This window comes from Rissa tridactyla, chromosome 12 (assembly GCF_028500815.1).
Source record: "Rissa tridactyla isolate bRisTri1 chromosome 12, bRisTri1.patW.cur.20221130, whole genome shotgun sequence".
Classification (NCBI taxonomy): Eukaryota; Metazoa; Chordata; class Aves; order Charadriiformes; family Laridae; genus Rissa; species Rissa tridactyla.
The window spans coordinates 4,850,389-4,870,519 of NC_071477.1; the positions used below are offsets into that span (position 1 = coordinate 4,850,389).

At 58.4% G+C, this 20,131-nt stretch overlaps 1 protein-coding gene across 5 annotated transcripts in view; it reads left to right on the forward strand.

The window, feature by feature from the left end:
• Positions 1–2,731: 2,731 nt before the first annotated feature.
• HELZ2 (helicase with zinc finger 2) overlaps positions 2,732–20,131 on the forward strand; it is a 31,592-nt gene continuing 14,192 nt past the window's right edge. The window contains exons 1-8 of one of the 5 annotated variants that reach the window (XM_054218083.1): positions 2,732–2,875; positions 12,563–13,704; positions 13,804–13,987; positions 14,375–14,482; positions 15,136–15,659; positions 16,030–16,662; positions 17,709–18,492; positions 19,080–19,155. In XM_054218083.1, the coding sequence (XP_054074058.1) occupies positions 12,701–13,704; positions 13,804–13,987; positions 14,375–14,482; positions 15,136–15,659; positions 16,030–16,662; positions 17,709–18,492; positions 19,080–19,155 (3,313 nt within the window). In that variant the 5' untranslated portion in view covers positions 2,732–2,875; positions 12,563–12,700. Of the gene's footprint in view, positions 2,876–6,192; positions 6,390–7,054; positions 7,190–7,522; positions 7,613–12,562; positions 13,705–13,803; positions 13,988–14,374; positions 14,483–15,135; positions 15,660–16,029; positions 16,663–17,708; positions 18,493–19,079; positions 19,156–20,131 lie in introns of those variants that run through there. The other 4 variants (XM_054218080.1, XM_054218081.1, XM_054218084.1 and 1 more) reach the window with 4 other exon arrangements.

A 20,131-nucleotide genomic window follows, 5' to 3' on the forward strand; every position in this document is an offset into this window, starting at 1 on the left:
GCTGCTGGTTTATTGTATTTCTGCGTCTGGTTGCGACAGCCGGGGTTGCAAAGCAGGGTGAGGTTGGTGCAGGAAAACTTTTTCACTTTTATTTAAACATAAATGCACACACCTGTGTACTCTATACATGTTGTCTGCACATGTGTAACGATGTTCCAAACCCTTGAGGGTGCTGGGCACGTTGTGATGCTCTGGCTGTGTCCTGGGTGTTTCAGGAGTGGCTGGGTTGGGATGCGCCCCTGCATTTGGGGGGTTTATTAACCATAGGGAAGATAAGGGGGTGCTTTGTTTGTCTGAATCTGCTGTCTCTGGGGATGCTGGTCTGGTAAAACACTGGGAGAAGTGAAAGTTGAGGGGAAAAACCCTTTAGATTTGTTAAAGGCAGACAAGAAGCGAGTTTTGCATTAGGAGAGGGCGATTGTCCTGTTGGAAGGAGGAAAAGAAACCTCTCGGCGCTGGTGCGGACCCTGCCAGACCTGTGAGTTTGGGCAATTTCAGTGCTACCTCTGTGAGCGGGAGCGGCTTTATCCCAAACGTGTTCATGCTATAGAAGGATTTATTTTCTTTTCTTTGCAGATGATGCTTTTAATTTCAGGACCTGGAAAGGTTGGTGCCACCCTGCAAGACCAGGCTGGAAGAGAGCAGCAGTCATGGAGAAGATCTTCCATCCTGGCTGTGGCACGGGGCTGCCCGGGCTGAGTTAGGAGCTGTGGCTGTGCCAGCGTGTCCCGGAGCTCCAGGGAGGCACTGTTGGGAGCAGGGGATGGAGTGGAGAGCTCGTGTGCATGTGCTGCTCCAGGGGAAGAGCCCAGAGACAAAGCCCCGGGGTTGCTGCGCTGCATTTCTGCTTTAAGCGGACACTTGGCTCTTTCCCACGGCAGCAGAGGGATGGATGCTGTGTGTCCGCATGGATGCAGAGTCCATTTCTCAGAGTCCCTCTTCATTAGCCAAGGGGTCATTGCTCGGAAACTTCCAGTTCTGTGTGTCACAGCCCCAGCAAAACCATTAAATCAACCCCATATTGGCTAACTGCCTCTTCTGCCAGGCCGGCTGGCTTCGACTGTCGCTTACTTCCTCCTAGTAAATCAATATTAACTAATTTAGGGGTAACAGTTTCAAACTGAAGGAGGATAGATTTAGATTGGATATTAGGGAGAAATTCTTTGCTGTGAGGGCGGTGAGCCCCTGACCCAGGTTGCCCAGAGAAGCTGTGGCGGCCCCATCCCTGGAGGGGTTCAAGGCCAGGCTGGACGGGGCTTGGAGCAACCTGGGCTGGTGGGAGGTGTCCCTGCCCAGGGCAGGGGGTGGCACTGGATGGTCTTTAAGGTCCCTTCCAACCCAAACCTTTCTATGGTGATTCGATAATTCCCCACCCCGGGGAGGGGGACTGTGGGCGGGCTGCCCCTTCCATGGGGCTGGAGGTGAGGAGGTGTGTGGGGCTGGGGGGGTTTTGCTCTGGCACGGCATCCACTCTGCAGCCCATTCAGCCGCGGTCACTGGGGTGGGTGGGTGAGGACATGGCTCAGCGGTGCTGGGGGCCCTGGTGTCCCCCAGCCCCTGCGGTGGGCACTGGGGTCCCTGGTGCTCCTGGAGGACAGGGAGGAGGTTGGAAGGGAGCTCTTCTCCGTGCCTCTGTGGTTGGCTGAAGGTTCCCACATCCTCTCTTGAGGGCAGGAGCTGCCATAGCTTCAGCAATTTGGTATTTTCAGGGGGTTTCAGCAAATTTTGTGTACAATGAGTTTTGTTGTCAGATCCAACCTGTGTGAGATGGACACGGCCATCAGGAAGGGAGCACTTTGCTTTGAAACCAGCAGGTGTCGGGTGGCAGTTACCTCAAAAGGCTTTTTGAGTTTGAAAAGATGCTGAGATGAGGTGGGCGAAGCAGAAGAGGGACGTCTGTCCATCCTGCCCGTGTGCCCACCGGTGGGTGGGGAGCCCTCGAATGCTCACCGGTCCAGCCTGCGCGTCCCCAGGTCGCAGTGGATGCTGTGAGCAGCGGCGTCTTTCTGGAGGTAGTTTAGGTGTCATTTAAAAAGTTGGGGTTTATGGACTCTGCACATCTGTTCATGTTCAGGGACACTCGGGTCACTTTGTTATTTTTCCACCCTTTGCCTGGGATTTGAACATGGGTGGATGCAGCATCATCCCAGGGAAAAATCTCCCTGGAGCCGTGCCTACGCTGAAAGCCGCAGCCTGAAACGGTGCAGGTGGGGTGGCAGGGCTGTCCCTGAACGCCAGGGCTTTGCTTCTGGCACCAGATGCCATCTCCGTCTCCGATACCAGCAGCAAACTTGGCACCAGGCACCCGCTGCCGTGCTGCCCATAATGTCCTGCCTGCAAAGCGCCGGTTTTAATTTAGAAAAGCACTCGGTGGTTACAAAGCTGAGCCAAGGGCTTCTCGGGGTGCCGTGCGGGGCTGGGCTGTGCCCGGCATGGGCAGGGTGTGCGCGGGGCTGGTGAGCTCCAAAGTCTGATCGTCCATGGCACGGCTGGGGCGGACCCGGCTGCACCCAGCGCTGATAGCAGCCAACTCCTTGAGCTGTATTTAGAAGAGTTACCATACGCAATCAAGAGGAAAAATGATTTATTCCTCTAAGGCATTAGATTCTGTTTCGTTTCAGCTGAGCCTGAACCCGGGGCCACAGCTGATTAGGAGGAGTCCTGCCTAATCGGAGGCTTTTCCCTCCCAGCGTGCCTGACCTTAAGATATCGCAGTCATTTCTTCCGTGCTGTCTTTGTACTTGGGACAGCACCGAGGAAATATAAAGGGTTGTGATCACTGTGAACCTCTTGCCTCTCCAGCGTGAGGAGCGTTGCTGAGCCGGACCCAAGGCTGTGTTTCTAGCCCAAAGCCCTCTGCTCCTGCGCTGCGACGGTGAGTGAAGGTCCCTCCGTGGCCACAGGGGCACCTTCCCCTCGCAGTGCCGGGGGCTGGAAAGCATTGATGCATTTGCCCAGCCCTCGAGAGCTGCGGGTTGAGCGCCCTGCACCAGCCGCCTCTGCTTTGGACAAACCCATCCAGGTTGTCCAGGGGCTGTGGTTTGAGAGGAGATGGCTGGATTGAAGAGGCATGGCTGGAAGGGCCTCCTGGCTCCTCTTTAAGGGTGTCTGAGAGGTGGCATCTGAGCGTGGGGTGGGACAGGGTTTGTGACATCTCCACATTGGTGTGAGCTGTGCTGGGGACGTGGCAAAGAGTAGCAAGTGCCGGGACAGAGCTGGCAGGAGGCAGCAGCTCTTGCCCGGCTCCACACACCTTTACCTGTCCCGGAGACTAGAGATCGCTTCGCCGGCAAAGCATTCCCGGTGTGGGTGTACTTTGCCCTGCAAAGCAATGCTTCCTAGGGGTGTAAAGAGCAATCCAAGCAACAAAGCTCAGCGGACAGATTTTGGCTGGTGCAATCCTCCCCTCCCTTTGCAGCAGCTTTTGGGGCAGCCGGGCAGGGAGGTGCAGCCCTGTGTCCCCGGAGGGACCGGCTGTGATGCTCTGGGATGCCCTGGCAGTGTGCTCCACTCCCGGGGGGGGCTGTGCCTCTCCTGAGTGTGCTGCGGTGCTTCCCGGCTCTGCGGAGGGCGGCTGGGCACTTGCAGGGCCGTTGGTAACTCGTGGTAGGGCTGGGGCTAAGGCTTGAGAAGGAGAAGCAAGGGGAAGTTATCTACAGCCAGTTGTAAACAGAGATTCCCAGTTCGCCTGTGGATAACTGGCCTTGGGCTGGATGCAGAAAGGATGCGGCTGTTGGGGCTTGAGCAAGACGCCCTGGCCAGGGGAAAGTCCCGGGGTGCGTGTGGTTGGCTTGTCTCCTGGTTCTTCTGCCCGGTTTCAGCAGCGGTGGCAAAGCATTGCTCACGGGGAGCATGTCCTGCCTGCAGGCCAGAGGCAGGCTCTCCCCACAGCGCCGACAGCAGCACCGAGATTTGGGGCTCTGCGTTGGGGATGCCCTGAGGCCTCCCCGGTGAGGCTGCCCTTACCGGACGAGTGCTGTTACGGAGCCGGGGTGGGCTCCCAGGGCTGCAGCGGGGGTCGTGCACCCCACAACTGGAGCATCGGGGTGAATCCCAGTGGGTCGGCCCACCGTGTGAGCCTGGGGTCCCTGCAGCAGGGCTGGGGGTCCCAGGTCCCCGCTCTGCCAGCCCCATGCTGCCGGCAGCTGCCTTCCCGGGGTCCCCCGGGTGCTCAGCCGTGCTCCCCTTCCCTCCTGTGGGGAGCCCGGGGCTGCTCCGCTCCCAGCCGGGTGTGGAGGACTCGCATCCAGAGACAAATTACATAAGGGCTGCGGATGACTCATGCCAAGTCCCTGTTTTTCTCCGGATTGTTTGGTGATGGAGGCACAGCCACTTGCGTTTTCTCCTCTGGGTACCCACAGGAGCAGCCTGCAGCGTTTGGGAAAGGTGCACAAAGGGCCACCCGGGCATCCAGCCGGCAGCGCTGCAAGCAGGGCCATGCCATGGTCCTGCCGGCGCTGCTGCCCGGGGGCTGCCAGGGAGCGGGGGGCTGCAAGAAATGGCCGGTTCCTCAGTCGCTGGGTTTCTCTGGGCTGGTTTAGGGGTGGTACCGGAGCACGAGCATCTTCGCGGGAGGCCCTCCCGGGTCCCAGCTTGTCCTCAGACAGTTGTGCAGCGCACAAACGCAGCGTGTCCAGGGATGGGGGGGCCTGCAGCTGAGGCCCCCCCCCCCGCCCCCCAGGGCAGCAGCGATGGCTTCGTGGGGAAACCCCTCCGTGGCTGTCAGTCATGTCACCTCGGGAATGGAAACCGAAACTCAGGGTGTTCAGCTGGGTGTTTGTTTGTCTAAAATCGGCAAACCCTGCCTTTCGGCTCTCCCCCACCCCGATGCTGCTGATGCGGTGACGCAGCTTTGCCTCCTCCCTGCTCCAGCTGCGGCTGCCCGGCCCGGAGAGGCTTCCTCCTCTCTGCCAGCCAGAGATTAAGTAACAGCAGAGCCCGGCTTCTCCCCTGGGTTTCTTCTCTGTTGCTATCGCCTTTTATGCACGCCAAGCACGGCCAGAAGCTTTATCTACAGCAGTGAAAGCTGCTTGCTCCTGGAGCTGGAGCTCTGGGGAAAATGTCTCACCCGTAAAATCACAGTGGAACCTCCAAATATCCACCTGTAAAATCAGAGTGAAGCCTCAGTGCCGAGGCTGCTCTTCCTCGGGTGAGCCTGGCACTCTCTGTCCTGGCTCTGGCATCTTGTCGGGGGGGGGGAAATTGCTCGAGAGTATTTTGTTTCTGGGTTTTTACTGCTGTCTGGCGGTGCCCGGGCTATTACAGAGACATTTGCTGTGGTTTAGAGTCGGTGCTGCGGAGAGGATGATTTCTACCCACAGGCAATGCAAACGAGGACGGGCTCCGTCGCTTTACATGTCCCAGTGCCGGGGCTGGGGACCGGAGCTGGCGCCTTCCCGAGCTCTTTGGCCTCGCTTGGCTCCGGGGCTGCATCTTCGCAGGGGAAGGGACCGCTCCTTTCCTGTGCCGGGACAGGGCCCCCGCGCAGCCCCAGCCGATAACTGTTCTCATGGCAGCTGCGAGGAAAGGCTGGGAGGCTCCTTCCCAGGCAGGAAAGCTGAGCGCGGGGTCAGCTGCTCCTGCGAGGCCGAGCTGCCCGCTTGGGCCATGTGAATAAACGCAGAGCGGAGCAGGGCGCAGCCCTGCAGCCCTGGCCCCGCCACAGGTGGCCATCACGGCTGCGGGTCTGGCAGCGACGGGGGCTTTGGTGCACGGACCAGGCGGGTTTTCTGCCCAGGGATGGATGGTTCCCACGACCACCCACCGCTCCGGCGGGGTCCATGCAGTGCCCGCTGGCCCCTGCAGCGCCGCACCCTCCCCGCTGTGAAAGCCCCTTTCTCTCGGGGTGCGGTGGGGTTGGAGTTCCCTCTGAGGCACTCGATGGGTGTGACTGCACAAAGCTGGAAGGAAAAAAAACATCGTTCCTCTTCCTCCTCCTTTCAGTGTTGACAAACATGCCGGAAACCGGTCCCTGCTCCTCCTTCCTCCCCTGCTCCCGCTGCCCGCCTGCCCCGCGGGCTGGCTCTCGCCTCCTCGCCATTTCCTCCTGCTTGTTTCGAGGGCCAGCTTTTGTTTCCCTTGCCGACGCTGGCTTTGTGTCGGGGCCCCTGCGCGGCGTCACCAAACCCGGTGTCCCCATCCTTTGACGGAGGGATTTAACAACATCGCTGTTAGCAGGGGAACTTTGCCTCTGGTGCCTGCAATCTTTTACAGCCACTCGGCGTTGGAGGCGTGGTAGTTTTGCCTGGTTGCTTTCCAGGGCTTGCAGCTGGCCGTCGGCATGAAGATAATTTTATTAGGTGGGAAGGCTGGGGCCCGGCCGCACCGCTGTGTGGAGCACAACATCCGTCCTGCGGGTCGCTGCTTTCCAAAGCCTCGTGTCCCGGCTGGTGAGACCATGTGCTGTGGCAGCCCCTGTGCTGTGGTGTGGTCCTGGGGCTGGGGAGGGGGGGTTAGAGGAACCTCCAGGGCTTTTTGCTTGGATGCGTGTGTTTTGGGGGGGGGGGGGGGTACTGGGGCTGCAGTTTTAGCAGGGGTACCGCTTTCGCCGGTTATCTGTGTGTACCACCCTCAAATTTGCAGCAGCGGAGGCAGGATGCTCCCTTGCGCTGCACTGGGCTGCTGTGGGTCTGGCTCAGTGAGGGGTTGGGGGGCCGAGGAGCCCCCACCTGAGCGTGGGGTGATGGTACTTGTACCGTGGCACGTGTCAGCAAACCCAGGGTGCCGGGCTCTTGCCACCCAGGGCGTGGGTGCTGCCGCCCGATGCAAATCCGTCTCTGCTCGCCTCGCAGCACGCTCGCTGCTGGGGGTGGATTTGAGTTTGATGTTTTTTTGGGTGCTTGTGGTCGGTTTGGGTTTGTTTTCTTCTCTGGCTGGAGGCTGAACTTTCTGCAGCAGGGCGCTCACCTCGGCAGGCGGGGAAGGGAATGGAAAATGAAAGTGGTGCTGATGAACAGAAACGAAATCGGCGTTTTGCCCTCCCCGCCCTTCCTCTCCGCCCCCCCCGCCCCCCACCCCAAGCCCTTTTTAAGCGGGGGCCGTGGGGCTCCTGCGCTGGCGGCGGGGCTGGCCGGGCTGGGGAGCGGGGCTGTCGCCGTGCCGCTTAATATTCGCTTTATTATTATTCCCTGGAGCCGGTACCGGCGCTGGACGGAGGCTGAGTGCGGGAGAGCCCCGACTCCCCCCGTGGGTGAGCAGCGGCCGGCGGCCCCGGGAGCATCCCCTCCGCGCTGGGGGGCTGCGGGGGGGGGGGCGGGCAGGACCGGGAGGGGTGTGGGGATGAAACTCGTCCCGGGATGCGGTGTGCGGGGCGGGGGGGGACAGGACCGGGGTGGGAAGCTGGTACCGTCCGTCCTGTTCGGTGCGGGCAGCGCTGCCCGCCCCCTCCCCAGCCCGGTACCGCCTCCCCCCGCCCCGCGGCCGCCCGGTGCCCGGTGCCGGCTCCCCCCCGGTGCCGGCGGGCGGGGCGGGGCGAGGCGGGGCCGCCGTGATGCAATTTCCGCGAAGTCCGGCCCCGTTTTGAATGCGGGGAGGCCCCAGAAACGAAACCGGCGGCGGCGGCGGCGGCGAGTCCCCGGGACCGTCCCCCCCGCTCCCCACGGCCGCGGCAGCGGTGAGAGCGGCGCGGGGGGCTGCGGGATGGATGGGGGGCGGGGGGGGGGCGGTGTGGGTGGGTGTGTGTGGAGCACCCTGGCGTGCCGCAGGGCTCGGGGTGCTCCCGGGAGCCCCGCAGCGTCCTTTGGGGTGCTCAGCCCCCGCCCCAGCTGGCAGCATCCCTGCCCGAGCTGGAACCCCCCGGGGAGAGGAGGGGGAGCAAGGGGCAGGAGGCAGGTTTCGGGGTGCAAATCCCCGGGTTGGAGGGCAGGGAGCACCCGGGCTGGCGGGGATTGCACGGTGCCACCTTCGGAGAGCAATCCCCAGCAGCTCTTCGCTCCCCGCTGCCGCTTCTGAGCTTCGGGGATGCGTCTGGGAGCTCCCAGTGAACTTTTTATAGTTGGATAAAGCAAATGCAATACCTGGGGGTGCAGGTGCTTTGGGGCTGTGCACAAACGGGGGGGTTCGTGCCTGCCCACCCGCTCGGGCAGCGTGTTGTGGCTGTCACTTCGCAACAGCCGGGCCGGCAGGACCGTGCCAGCTCTCCGGGCGGGCTTGTTGAAAAAGGCTGGGGAAAGGAGGGGCCCCAAGAACTTCTGAGGTTGGTTTTGCCCAGGAGGGAAACGCCGGAGGGGCCGTGGCTTCGGTGCAGCCAGGATAACTGCAGGCGATGGGGTGGCACGGGGCAGCACCCGCGGGGCAGCTCCTCTTCCACTGGTGCCCAACCCTTCTGTCCAGCCCAGCCATGCTGGTCACTCGCGGGGTGCTGGGGGATGCTGTGCCGGTCTTGTACCGCTGCTCCGAGTGCTCACAGCCAAGAGGAAGAACTCCGTGGGTGCCCAGGTCCGGTCCTTGGCTGGGACTGACAACCAGGGTGCAGGGCTGCGGTCCCCTGAGGCGCGCGGTCCCCTGGCTGTGCCATTGGCCTGTCCCCATCCCCGCAGACAGCTGTCCCGGAACCCTGACCCACGTCACTTGCTCTGATCGAGGGGCACTTGGCTCACTCCAGCGTAGCGTTTCACCTAATCTCCTGTCAATAATTAATCGAGGCAAGACCTGACAAAAAGGCCACCTTCCTCTTGGTGATGGCAGAGCGGTACAGAGCGGCAGGACTCAGCCGCGGAGCCGCAATGAGTGTTTCTGCCACGGCCGTGCTCCGACTTGCCATTTCCAGGGAAATGTGATTATCCCTGGCGTCAGCGCAGCCCTGCAAGGCACCTGCCAGGGGACGACGCTCGGATGTAGCATGGCCTGGCCCTGACCCGAAGCGTCTTCCTGAGCACGGAGGAAGTGCTCTTAGCGAGGTGGTGGCGTGGTTTGGTTCAGTTTGGTTCGGTTCGGTTCGGTTTGGTTTGCAGCGAGGCCGGAGCAGTGCTGGGCAGCCGGTGCGTGTGTCACTATCGTGAGAGAGGAAAATACTCGCCCCGATGGGGCTGTGAGCGGGTGCGGAGCTGGGTGTACAATAAACCAGCCTCTCCGTCTGTCAGAGTGACTCGTTTCACCCGTCAGCAGGATGCAAGTGGCTTTAAACCCCAGGCTGGGCTTTTCAGGACCACTGGAAAAAGGTTGTTTTTCTTAAAACGTACAAAATTCAGCTTGCAAATTGTGGTCTGTGGCTTGCTGGTAAATATTGCTCTCGCTGAGCTCCCATGTTCCTTGGAGCACTTGGATTTTGCCCTGTTGACATCAGAGTTTTATTATCGCTAACACAGTTATCTTATGTGGACCTCCCCGAGCTTCCTCGTGCCCTGCATCTTTCCTCCTCCCGGGCTTGGATTGCAAAAGCTCCCAGAGCCTTTTCCTTTTTTTCCATTCTTCTCTGATATAAGTTGGTTGGAGAGAGAAAAAGGCTTTAATTTGGCGTCGGTGCTGGTGCTGAGCGGAGACTTTAAGTGGGATTTGCACTTCCCCTTCCTCTTCCCTCCCACCTCCAGACCCAGAGCATGTTCTGGCAGCTTGCTCAAAATCAAAGGCTTTCTTAAAAAAATAAACAGCAAGGGAATTGACCCTTTAAAGGTGGAATATTCCCTCTTAGCTTTTTGAGACTGGAATGCCCTGTCTAGGCATGAATACCAATAACAGCCCAGCAGTCCTCTATGGTCTTTATGTGTAGTTTTTAATGCGTTTAACCGAGCAGGTCGGTGTCGTTGCTGCTGCAGGACCACGTCTCCTCTGGGCTCTGTGGCTGTGGATATGCCAGGATGAGGGAACTCGGCTCCTGCTCCATGGAGCCAACTTCCAGCGATCAGATTTCACCCTCTCTCATGTGTTTTACTGAGGTATTTTGGAGTTTGCACCAGTGACAGCGTTGCACACATGTTGCACAAATCCTGAATGTGAGTGCCTTTCCCAGGAGGGCTCATCCGAAGGAGGAGAATTCCAGAGGAAGGAAGGTGAAGCTGCTATCAGAGGGAAGGCGAAGCGTTCCCAAAGCCGCAGAGGTTAGCCCCAAAACAAGCCCCTGTTCGGCCGAGAGCGCGCTGCTCACCCCCGCCGGCTTCAAAGGGGCTGAAAGGCTTTTGGAGGCCGAGCCTGACCTCGGGTCCCTCTCCAGGCATTCCCGCTGGCTGCGGTTTGTCCCCACCGGCCCCTCCGTGCCTCTGCCCTGGGGTCCGGCTTAGCTCCAGCCTGTTCCTGACCTCCCGGGGAAAGCCGAGTGGGAACGTTCCCTCTTAGCATCACACTTCGGATAAGGACAAACAAGTCTCCCCAGGCTGGCGCAGGAGGGATGTTTGCCCCCCCCAAGAAGGTGCAGGGGTTTCCCCTCCTGCAGCCCGGCACAGGGTCCCGTGGAGCCGAGCTGGGGACTGAGCGTGTCTTTCCCAAACCGCTGCCTCCATTCCCAGCTGCCGGGAGTTTTGCAGGTGTTAATGACCCTGTGGGGGTTTGGCAGGAGGAGCCCCCCCCGGGTGCAGGGTCCACAGCCCCATGCCAGCGCTGCGTTGCCTTCATTGTCTCGCTGGGGATCAGCGGAGCATCGCTTGGTGCCTTGGGCAGGAGACACAGCATCCCACTCCCTCTCCTGCCTTGTTGTTGTTTATAGGTGCTCTCCTATATTTTTATTGTTTCCCAAGTTATTTCATTTCAGTGCAAAGCATTTTCTCTGCATCAGGCAGCACCAAAACCGGCCCCAACCTTTTTTTTTTTTTTTTTTTTTTTTTTTGTGGTAGAATCAGAGCAAAGAAAAGAGTTCTTGACCCCTGCGTAGTGTCTGGGCTGGAGACACAGTTTTCTTCTGATGACCGTGGCCTTGTTACAGTCAGAGGATGGGGATACCCTGGCTCTCTGCCGGTGCCAGCCCTGCTCCGGGTCGGGGATGCTCTTCCTTATGCTCTTCCTGCGTCCACATCCAGCAGCTCTGCTGGGGCTTTGGGCACGGGAGTGCTGCAAGTAAAAGTTTGGAAATAAAGGCAGAGAGATGAGTCGGGGTGATTTAGCTCTCGCTGAGGTGATTTAGCTCTCGGTGATAGTGTGGCACAGTGACCCGAATCGTGGCGGAGGAAGCGCCAGCGGAGTCTCGCAGCTTACCGAAACAGAAACTGCCCAGCGCCAGGCTCGCTGCCAGACCTTGAGAGATAAACAGGGCTGGTGTTTATCCACCGAGCGCGTGTCCAACCTGATGCGCGGCAGAGGAGTAGGATTAGGTGATTTCTTCCCAGCTCGGCAGCAGGTGGGTGCTGTGGCAGGGGGATGGGGTGCAAGCAGCTTGCTAACGGTGAGCTGGGAGGGCGGGTGATGCTCCAGCCGCTTTCCCCCTGCAGTCCCGGCTCGGTGTTTGCTGCCTGGAGCTTCAAGTGGAGCAGCAGCTTCAGCGCCCCCCTGCCCGCCTCCCCCAGCACCCCCTTTATCCCAGCGGTGGGGAAAGGAATCTTAATTAAAAATGAAAAGTATTTCTGCAGAAGCAGCACAAAGTTTGCCTCCCGGCTCTATTTTCTGCCAGACCGCAGCTGTAAATACCGCTCTTCCCTGTATCTCTAGAGAGCTGGTCCTTCATGACCGCGGGTCAGGAGCCCAAGGCGGGTGCTCGGCACAAGGCTGGTGGCTTTGCCTGGCAGCAGACGCTGCCCATCAAGCTCCCTTCGTCCCAAGCCGCGTGGGCCAGCCGGGAAACCTTGCAGCATCATTCCCAGGGATGCTCCTGGCCTCTGGTTACCCAGGAAACTGCTGGCAAATGCCGGAGCCAGTGGCCGGGGAGGGCAGGGAGCTGTGAATCACCTTCCTCACTGCCGGAGCTCTCGCAGCCGGATGTTTTCCAAGCTGTCGGCCGGAGGAGATGCCGGCAGGTCCCTGTTCCAGCATGCCCGTCTCCCAGCCTCGGGTGCTGTATCTGTGGAGCAAAGAGGGAGGTTGCTTATTAATTAATTCCAACTCCTCTTTTGTGCCACGGGGGGAGATAGGCTGGGGGGGTTGGACCTGGATTTCTCCCACTCGGCGTGGGGCAGCCGTGGGGCTGCCTGGCCAGAACCAGGGGAGAGAGCAGGAAAAAGAAAGAGAAAGTTGGCAGGAGCGGAGCAAGGCGGGGGAGGCGCCGACAGCGGGAAGAGGAAGTCAAATCGTCCGGCCACGGTCTGGGAGGAGGTTGGTGGCCGCTGTGGGGACCGTGCTGGGCCCTCTGGGGCAGCCAATGCTGCAGCCAGCTCTCCTGCGTGGGGTGGCAAATGCTGGCGGTCTGCAGGCTGTGGCACGCCGGGGACCGAGCTGAGCCCTGCCAGGAGCCCTCGCCGCTCAGCAACCTGGTCCCTGCGGGACGCGGTCCCCTGGGACCCGGGCTGGTGGGTGAGCGGGTGGGAGCAGACCCCAGGCGCTTGGGTACCACGGGTGAGGGCGTCTGGTGGGTTTGGGTGCTGGGTGAGGCTCCTGGCCGCTTGCTGGTGAGCGGGGCCAGGCTGTGCCGGTGCCTCGGCGTGCACCCAGCCAGGCTCCGGCTGATGTTTCCTGCTAAGTCGCTTGTTCCTCGTTTCTTTGTCAGGCTTTGTGTACTCACACCAATGGCTGGCAGGTACGTAGCGAGCTAGGACACAGCTGCTCCATGGCGCCTCCTCCCCCGGGCATCGCCTTATAGGAACTTCCCGCCGTTCATTTTGCTCCGCTCAAGCCATCGCTGAGGATGCCAACAGCGAACGGCCCGGCGGTGCCGCTGGGCAACCTCCAGCAGCATCTGGAGCTGCGCCTGGTCTGCTCCAAGTGCAGCGTGAAGGAGAACGAGATCACCTACCAGCTGCGGGAGGTGGAGCACAAATGCATGTATGAGATCCTCCTGGCCCGCTGCCGCAACCGCTGGAGCACGGCCTGGAGGAAGGTGTCCAGGCGGCCGGGCTTCCCCAACCCAGCCCGCTACGCCGTCTGCAGGTACTACATGGTGGGGCTGGGCTGCAGCAAGCACAAGAGCCAGTGCACCTTCGCCTGGAGCCCGGAGGAGGCCATGGTCTGGAACTTCGAGAGGGAGCAGCAGCTGGAGCGGCGCCGGCTGAAGGCGGCCGTGCTGCAGGCGCAGCTGGGAGGTCGCCCCGCCGCCGCCCCCCCCCACTCCGCGGCCAGCGCTGCCAACGAGATCGCCAGCGAATTCGGGGGGCACTTCCAGGAGATCTGCAAGCGTTGCTTCTTTGGCTGCCCCCAGCGCATCTCGGCGGGCGGGCAGGGGCGGCTCTGCGAGTCCCACCGGAGCTGGGACCCCCTCCTGGTGCACGTGGTGTCGGACAGCCGGAGGAAGGAGCAGTACACCGCCATCCGGCCCTGCCCCGAGTTCATGCCGACCCTCAGCTACTGCCGGTTCGTCTCCAGGGGCCAGCCCTGCAAGCACAGCCCGCAGCGCTGCCAGTTCGCCCACAGCGACGTGGAGATGGCCATCTGGGAGGCCGAGAGGGAACGCGGCTTGGTTCGCTCCGACCTGCTGCCGGCCACGGGGACCTGCATCGCCAACGGCGAGCCGGCGGCGCCTGCACCCGTGCACTTCTACTGCCGGCTCTGCCTGGTGACCTTCAGCTCGCAGGAGAGCTTCGAGAGCCACTGCTCCTCCATCGAGCACGTGCAGATGCTCTCAGCCGACACCTCTGTCCAGTGGGTCCACCGCGCGCCACCGCTTGGGGTGACCAAGTTCTCGCTGTGTAGCAGGTAAGGCATCCCCCCGGTGCGGCAGGGAAGAGGGCAGGGGAAGCCACCAGCGCCCTGTGGACCCCCCCACGCCACCATGGGACACCTCTCTCCCGACAGAGCGGAGGTGTGCGAGATGGGGAACAGCTGCACCAAGGCTCATTCCACCGAGGAGCTGCAGGAGTGGATCCAGAGGGTGAAGGTTGCCATGAAGAAGAAGAAGCAAGCACTGAAGGAAGGGCTTTTGTCCTACCAGGACCGGCTCATCGCCGAGTATCGGACGTGCTCCAACGAGGTGTTGGTTGTAAGTCGTGGGCAGCGGGGTGGGAGCGTGTTTGTCCGCTGGAGCCCAGCGCATCATGAGAAGCCTCTTTGTAAGAGCTTGCGAACGGAGGGTACCGCTCGCCTTTCTGACGGTGACGCAGAAAGGGATGTTGTGTCCCCCTTCCTTCACCCATTTTGAGGCAGCAACCCGAGAGCCTGCTTGGGGTTCCCAACCACATGCTGTGCCGTGGGTCCTTTCGTTCCCCCAGGCTGCTGCGTGGGGACGCTGAGCAGCGGTGGGTGAGGACTGAGCATGAGGATTTACTGACGGTCCCCTCTCGGGAGGATGCAGTGTAAAGGCAAAGGATGAAGCGCGCGTCCGTGGGATGTTGCCTGCAGTCCCGTTCCTCTCGTGTCTCCCCCACAGATGGCTGAGCACGTCGAAGGCGTCAGAGTTGTGTGTGAGCAGCCCCTGCACGTGCAGTTGGAGGACAGGAAGGTGAAATACCGCTGGAAGTTCAGGGTCCGCTCCCAGGTGAGCCCTGCTCCGTGCAGGGGGAGGCTGCGAGCTGCTGGCGGTGCCTGCCACTGCGCACAGTGCTTGTCCTTTGGGGTTTTTTGTTTGGTTGGGTTTTTTTAATTATTATTTCCAGAAGGGGCAAAAGGATAGGGATTTTGGAATGTCCAAATGAGGACACGTGTTGGGTATTTGGGAGCAGCTCAGGCTCAGGTGATGCCTGAGCTGGGGCCATGTGTGAAGGGTGCAGCCACCATGTCTCCTGTCTCGTCTTGTGCGGTGGGGCTGGGGCGAACCCGGCTGCCCTCAGCACCTCCCACGTATCATCACAAATAACAAGATTCAGCTGCTTTCCTGCCCAGGATTCCGTGGGTGTTGGGGGCAAGAGGCTGGGTCTAATTGTCCTGTCCAACGTAGGAGATCTCCCATTTACAGCAAACTGGCTCAAAAGCTACAAAATTGAAACCTGAGTTTTTTTAAGACCTTAAAATAATTGTCGCAGGAGGAATAAGCTCCTTTAAGGAGAATTTCAAGTGCGCTGTAGGTCTGGCATGGTGTTTGGTTCCTGCAGCAGCTTTCGGTAGGAAATGCTGCTGGGAGGACCTCATCAGCTGCTGGACTCTTCCCGTGGGCTGCCCTCACCGTGTCCCTGTCTTCTCCTCAACTGGCAGATGCCTCTGCAGCACGTGGCGCTACTGAAGCGGGAACCTGGAGTCAACTTCTCCTTCTCGGGGAATGGGCTTTCCCAGGGCGTCCACTACCTTCGGGGGGAGCACGTGGCCACCCTGCCTTCCTCCCCCCCCACCGCGCTGGTGGAGGTCTGCATGGAGTGCTGCACGCTGGGCGTCTTCGAGCAGTGGGTGGTGTTCGACTTTGGCAGACGCCCCGTCCTCATGCAGAAGATCAAGGTGAAGGTGGGCCGGCGGGACACCCCCCAGCACGTCCCCAGCAGCAGGGAGAGCAGCCGCCCCGTCAACTTTGTGCGATGGGATAGAGGTAACCGGATCATCGTTCCCAGCGTGCCAAGGACTGGTGAAGACGTGGATCTGCTGGCCAAGTACAAACCTCCTGCTCTCGCCCTGGACTACCAACGTGAGGCTGGTGCAACTGTTCCCATCACCCGTCTCAACTATCGCGAGAGGATGCACAGCTTCCTCTTCTGCGAGGAAGAAGCCGAACAAGCTCTGATTGCCAAGTAAGTGCCAGCTGTGGATCCAGAGGGGTTCCTCCTCACCATGGACCACGGGTCCATTTCTCACCCTTGGGGCCATGTTGCCACTGGTGTCCCTGTCCCTTCTGGGTTGGGTCCTGGGGCGCCTTCCCAGAAAAATGGAAACCTTCCAAGAACGATGGCTTGCTGGGTAGTGATAGGAGGGGAAGGGCTGGGTCTTGTCCTGCAGCCGTGGATTAGCTAGGAGCACAGTTTCTGTCCCTGTGTGCTCGGGGCCGGCAGACTCTCCCTGGGTGTAGGCGGCAATCCCCCCTCTGCAGCAGGTCGGGGGGTGGGTGCTGCTGATCTGATGGGCCTGTTCTCTGCTCTTCATTCGGGCGTTTCTTCCTTTCAGGCTCAACCTGCGGGTCTTCATCTCGCTGACCCCCATGCTGCAAAGCCTCTCCATGGGGATGAAGTTTGCCCTCTCTGGTGAGCTGTTTGCTGAAGTGCCTACCCCTTACAACCTCTCACCGGACACAGACGAGGGGTATCTGCTGAGCAGGTCTGTGCCCACTGCTTTCCTGGCACTTGACCCACCTGTAGACAATCGGGTTTACGAGGTTATTGTGGAGCATAAAGCCATCACAGAGAAGACCATCTGGCTACAGATACCAAAGAGATGCTGCTCAGAGCTGAACTTCAAGCCAAACACCTCCCACAAGGTGGAGATCCAGTTCCAAATTGACCAGCTGCTGTTCCGGCAGTGGCACCAGGCTGTGGACCACCTGTTGGATGAGAAGCTGGTCCTACCAGATGTCGCCAGTTGCTCTGTCCCCTACTCTCTTGGGTCACCACAGAAAGGGAATAACAAGCAGAAACTAGCCATCTCCTTCATCACGGGCCAGGCAACCACCAGCCGGCAGGTCCCACCTCTTCTCATCTACGGGCCTTTTGGCACGGGGAAGACGTTCACCTTGGCCATGGCCACCATGGAGATCCTCAGGCAGCCCAACACGCGGGTGCTGATCTGCACTCACACCAACAGGTTAGAAGGGGGTGAGGGAAGAGGGAACCAGAGCTGTGGGCTGAGTCCAAGCAAGCTCATCCATTGCTTGCCTGGTGGGATGAGAAGTGAGCCGGTGTGTATGAGACGGAGCTGAGCTGCCCTTTTCTTATTGTGCATTTCAATTACCTGCTTAAATAAATTAATTTTTATTTAATATGTCTGTCGGCTGAAACCAGGACAATGTCTTAAACTCCTCTAGCACTCCCTGCTAGGAAGAAGTCTGGCATGGGTGGAAGTATTTGTGGAAAAGGCAGCATATTCCCGCCTCATTATAAAATGAGGATGGGGTTGGGAGAGACAGTTAGTTCTTTCTAGCCTTTACTGTCTACTGGAGGAAGTAGAAAGCTGTTGCCTGGCCTTGCTGGGATAATACTGTGCTCTACTTGCCCATGCAGACTATTGTGCTCTGTGCACATGCCAATTTTTTTACTTTTCCGGGGAGAGTTTGGGAAAGAGTAAATGCAGATCTGGTCTGACTGACACTGAATCTACCTTCAGAGAAACCAGGCCAAGATTGTTAAAATTAGAGCAGTTACGCTGAAAAGAGTGTCCACATCCGTTCCTGCAGGCTGTTACTGCCTTAGTTTTTAATGTATAATAGATGGGTGAGTGCTAATCTTAGCTTGTTTCAGGCTGGCTGCTTGCACTGAAGCTTCTTCTGCAGATCTTGTCACCTGCCCGGGCTGGGGATGGTTAGCTGTCAGAGGAGGGGTCTGTGGGACACAGAATCTTCTTGGGCACATTGCATTTTTCCATATGAGCATCGAGAGATGCCCTCGCCTCGAGTATCAGCTCCTATTTTAAACCTTACTCTCAAAATAGGCTTGGAGTTGGTGGCTGCGTAAACACCAGTTTCTTTGTGCATATGTGAATGTCTCCTGTGACGAGCGTGTTGTCAGCCAAGGCTGGGAGAGAGTTTGGGAACATGCTGGTGAACGATCAGATAGCGTGTGGGGATGATGGTCACAGCATTTGGGAACAGCACGTACAATTCCCTGATGGTTTCCCCCTTCGTTCCCCTCCAGTGCTGCTGACATCTACATCCGGGAGTATTTCCATAACTACGTGACCAACGGGCGTCCGTGGGCTGTTCCCCTGAGGATTATATCCACTGACCGTCCCATCAACCTGACGGACCCCATCACTCAGATGTACTGCTGCCTCTCGCCAGACCAGCGCTCCTTCCGCCACCCCACGCAGGCGGAGATCGACAGGCACCGCATCATTATTACCACCTCCATGTTATCCAAGAACTTGAAGGTTGCCCCAGGCTACTTCACCCACATCATGATCGACGAGGCTGCTCAGATGCTGGAGTGCGAAGCTTTGGTTCCGCTCTCCTACGCCACTTTTCAGACCCGGATTATCCTCGCTGGGGACCACATGCAGATAACCCCAAAGTTGTTCTCTGTTGGGGATCGACAATCTGCCGATCACACCCTGTTAAACCGACTCTTTCAGTTTTACCAGAAAGAGAGGCATGAAGTGGCCACAAAGAGCAGGATCATCTTCAATGAGAATTATCGTTCCACTGCAGGCATAATTGAGTTTGTCTCCAAGCACTTCTACATCGGCAAAGGCAATGCTATCCAAGCCAGTGGGAACATCCCACCCCATCCCGAAATCTACCCGCTTGTGTTCTGCCACGTGTCTGGCGTGGCTGAAAGGGATATGTCCATGATTTCTTGGCACAACACCTCCGAGATAATACAAGTGATTGAGAAAGTGAAGGAGATACATCAGAGGTGGCCGGATGAGTGGGGTGTCCGAGATCTGAAGAGGATCTGTGTGGTCTCCCATGGCATGCAGGTATGTAGGAGAACCACATGTTCCCCACCTGAAGAGTCTATGCAGGCACTGCTGACCGTTCTCTAAACACTCCCTAATAAATGCTGGACTCTCTTTATGATAAACCTGTCTCTAGTGCTAGTAAAAATAGGGAATCTGCGGTCTTGCATGCCACCAGTGGTTTTTTGAGGCGCCCTCCATTTGGGTAGTATGTCCTGGGTGGTCAGAGCAGAGATGCCTCATGGTGGGATGGTTTAGTTGAAGATTTCTTTCAGCATCCTCTAGGCAGGTTAACTGTAGGGCAGACTGGGAGCACTGGCTGAAGTCAGCCCAGGACACGTGGCTGCTATCGAGAAACTTTCTTGGGGAACCTGCAGCCGAGAAGGGTGAGGGACCTTGGTGTTGGGTGGGGGGGCGTTTTTGAGCTGAATCATAGAATCGTTTTGGTTGGAAGAGACCTTTAAGGTCATTAAGTCCAACTGTTAACCTAGCGCTGCCAATTTACCAGTAAACCATGTCCCTCATCACTACATCTACACGTCTTTTAAATACCTCCAGGGATGGTGACTCAACCACGTCCTCAGTTGTGCCTCTTTCCTTCTTACCAGGTTTCTGCAACAAGACAAGAGCTGAGAAAAAAGCAGCTGCAAGATGTGGTGGTAGAAAACTATGAAAACTTGCCAGGTTTGTGTTTTGCGTAACAGCAGATCATTCCTAGCTGCGTTTTGAGGTCTTCTGTGTGCTAGGGAGAACTTTTGCAGTCATGTTGGTGGACAAGAGAGTCTATAGCAGCTACAGCCACTGCACAGCAGGCAGGGGGAAGAGATATTGGGTTGTTAACAGAGGACTTTCCAGCATTTTAACATTGTCCTCCTTGCTAAAATGCAAAATACTGGCTGATCTCATGGCAAAATACCTCTCCAGGAGGGTGCACGCGGCGCTGTTAGGCAGAGGTCCCCTACCCTTCCCCATGGCTCTGCCACCGCTGCAGCGAGTGGCCACAGCCCACCTGGCGCTGTTTGGGAGGGAGTGCCTGGAAATCTTTTGGCTGATTTCCATCCCCTTCTGGTTGGTAATTCTTTGATTTTTTTTTTTTTTTTTTTTTGTCCTTTCCTCAGCGAATAAGATTTCACACTGAATTAAATCTGCCCCCACCTGTCAACTCGTTTCGAATATACGGACGTTGCTTTGTAGGAGGGTGCAAACCCTGTCAGTGCGATCCCAGGGACTTGAGCATGTGTGAATCATGTGAAAGCCCCGAGTCCCAGTGGGGGAGGCTAGTAATAGAAGGGAATTGAAACCAGGATGGCCTGAGGTTACCAGTCGCAGCAAAAAGAAAAAATCACAGAACAGCTCACTAAAGGAGGAGTCTGCTCCTCTGAATGATGAGGGGGGGATAGGGCTGGTTTTATCCTCAAGGACTTAGTTTATGACTCATCCATGTTTTTATTATTATTATGTTTTTTTTATTGTGCAGCTGGGACTCCTCGTGGTGAGAATAACTGACCCCTGGGGTGTGTTTCTGATCTCCACACCCTTTCTTTGCAGTCTCTTCCCAGCTCTGAAATCACCAGGGTGCCTCTCGCTGTTTGTTATTTGTCGTGCGATCAGCAGGGCTGTCCTTGAGGGGAGAGGGATTCTTCCTTGAGAACGGTCACAG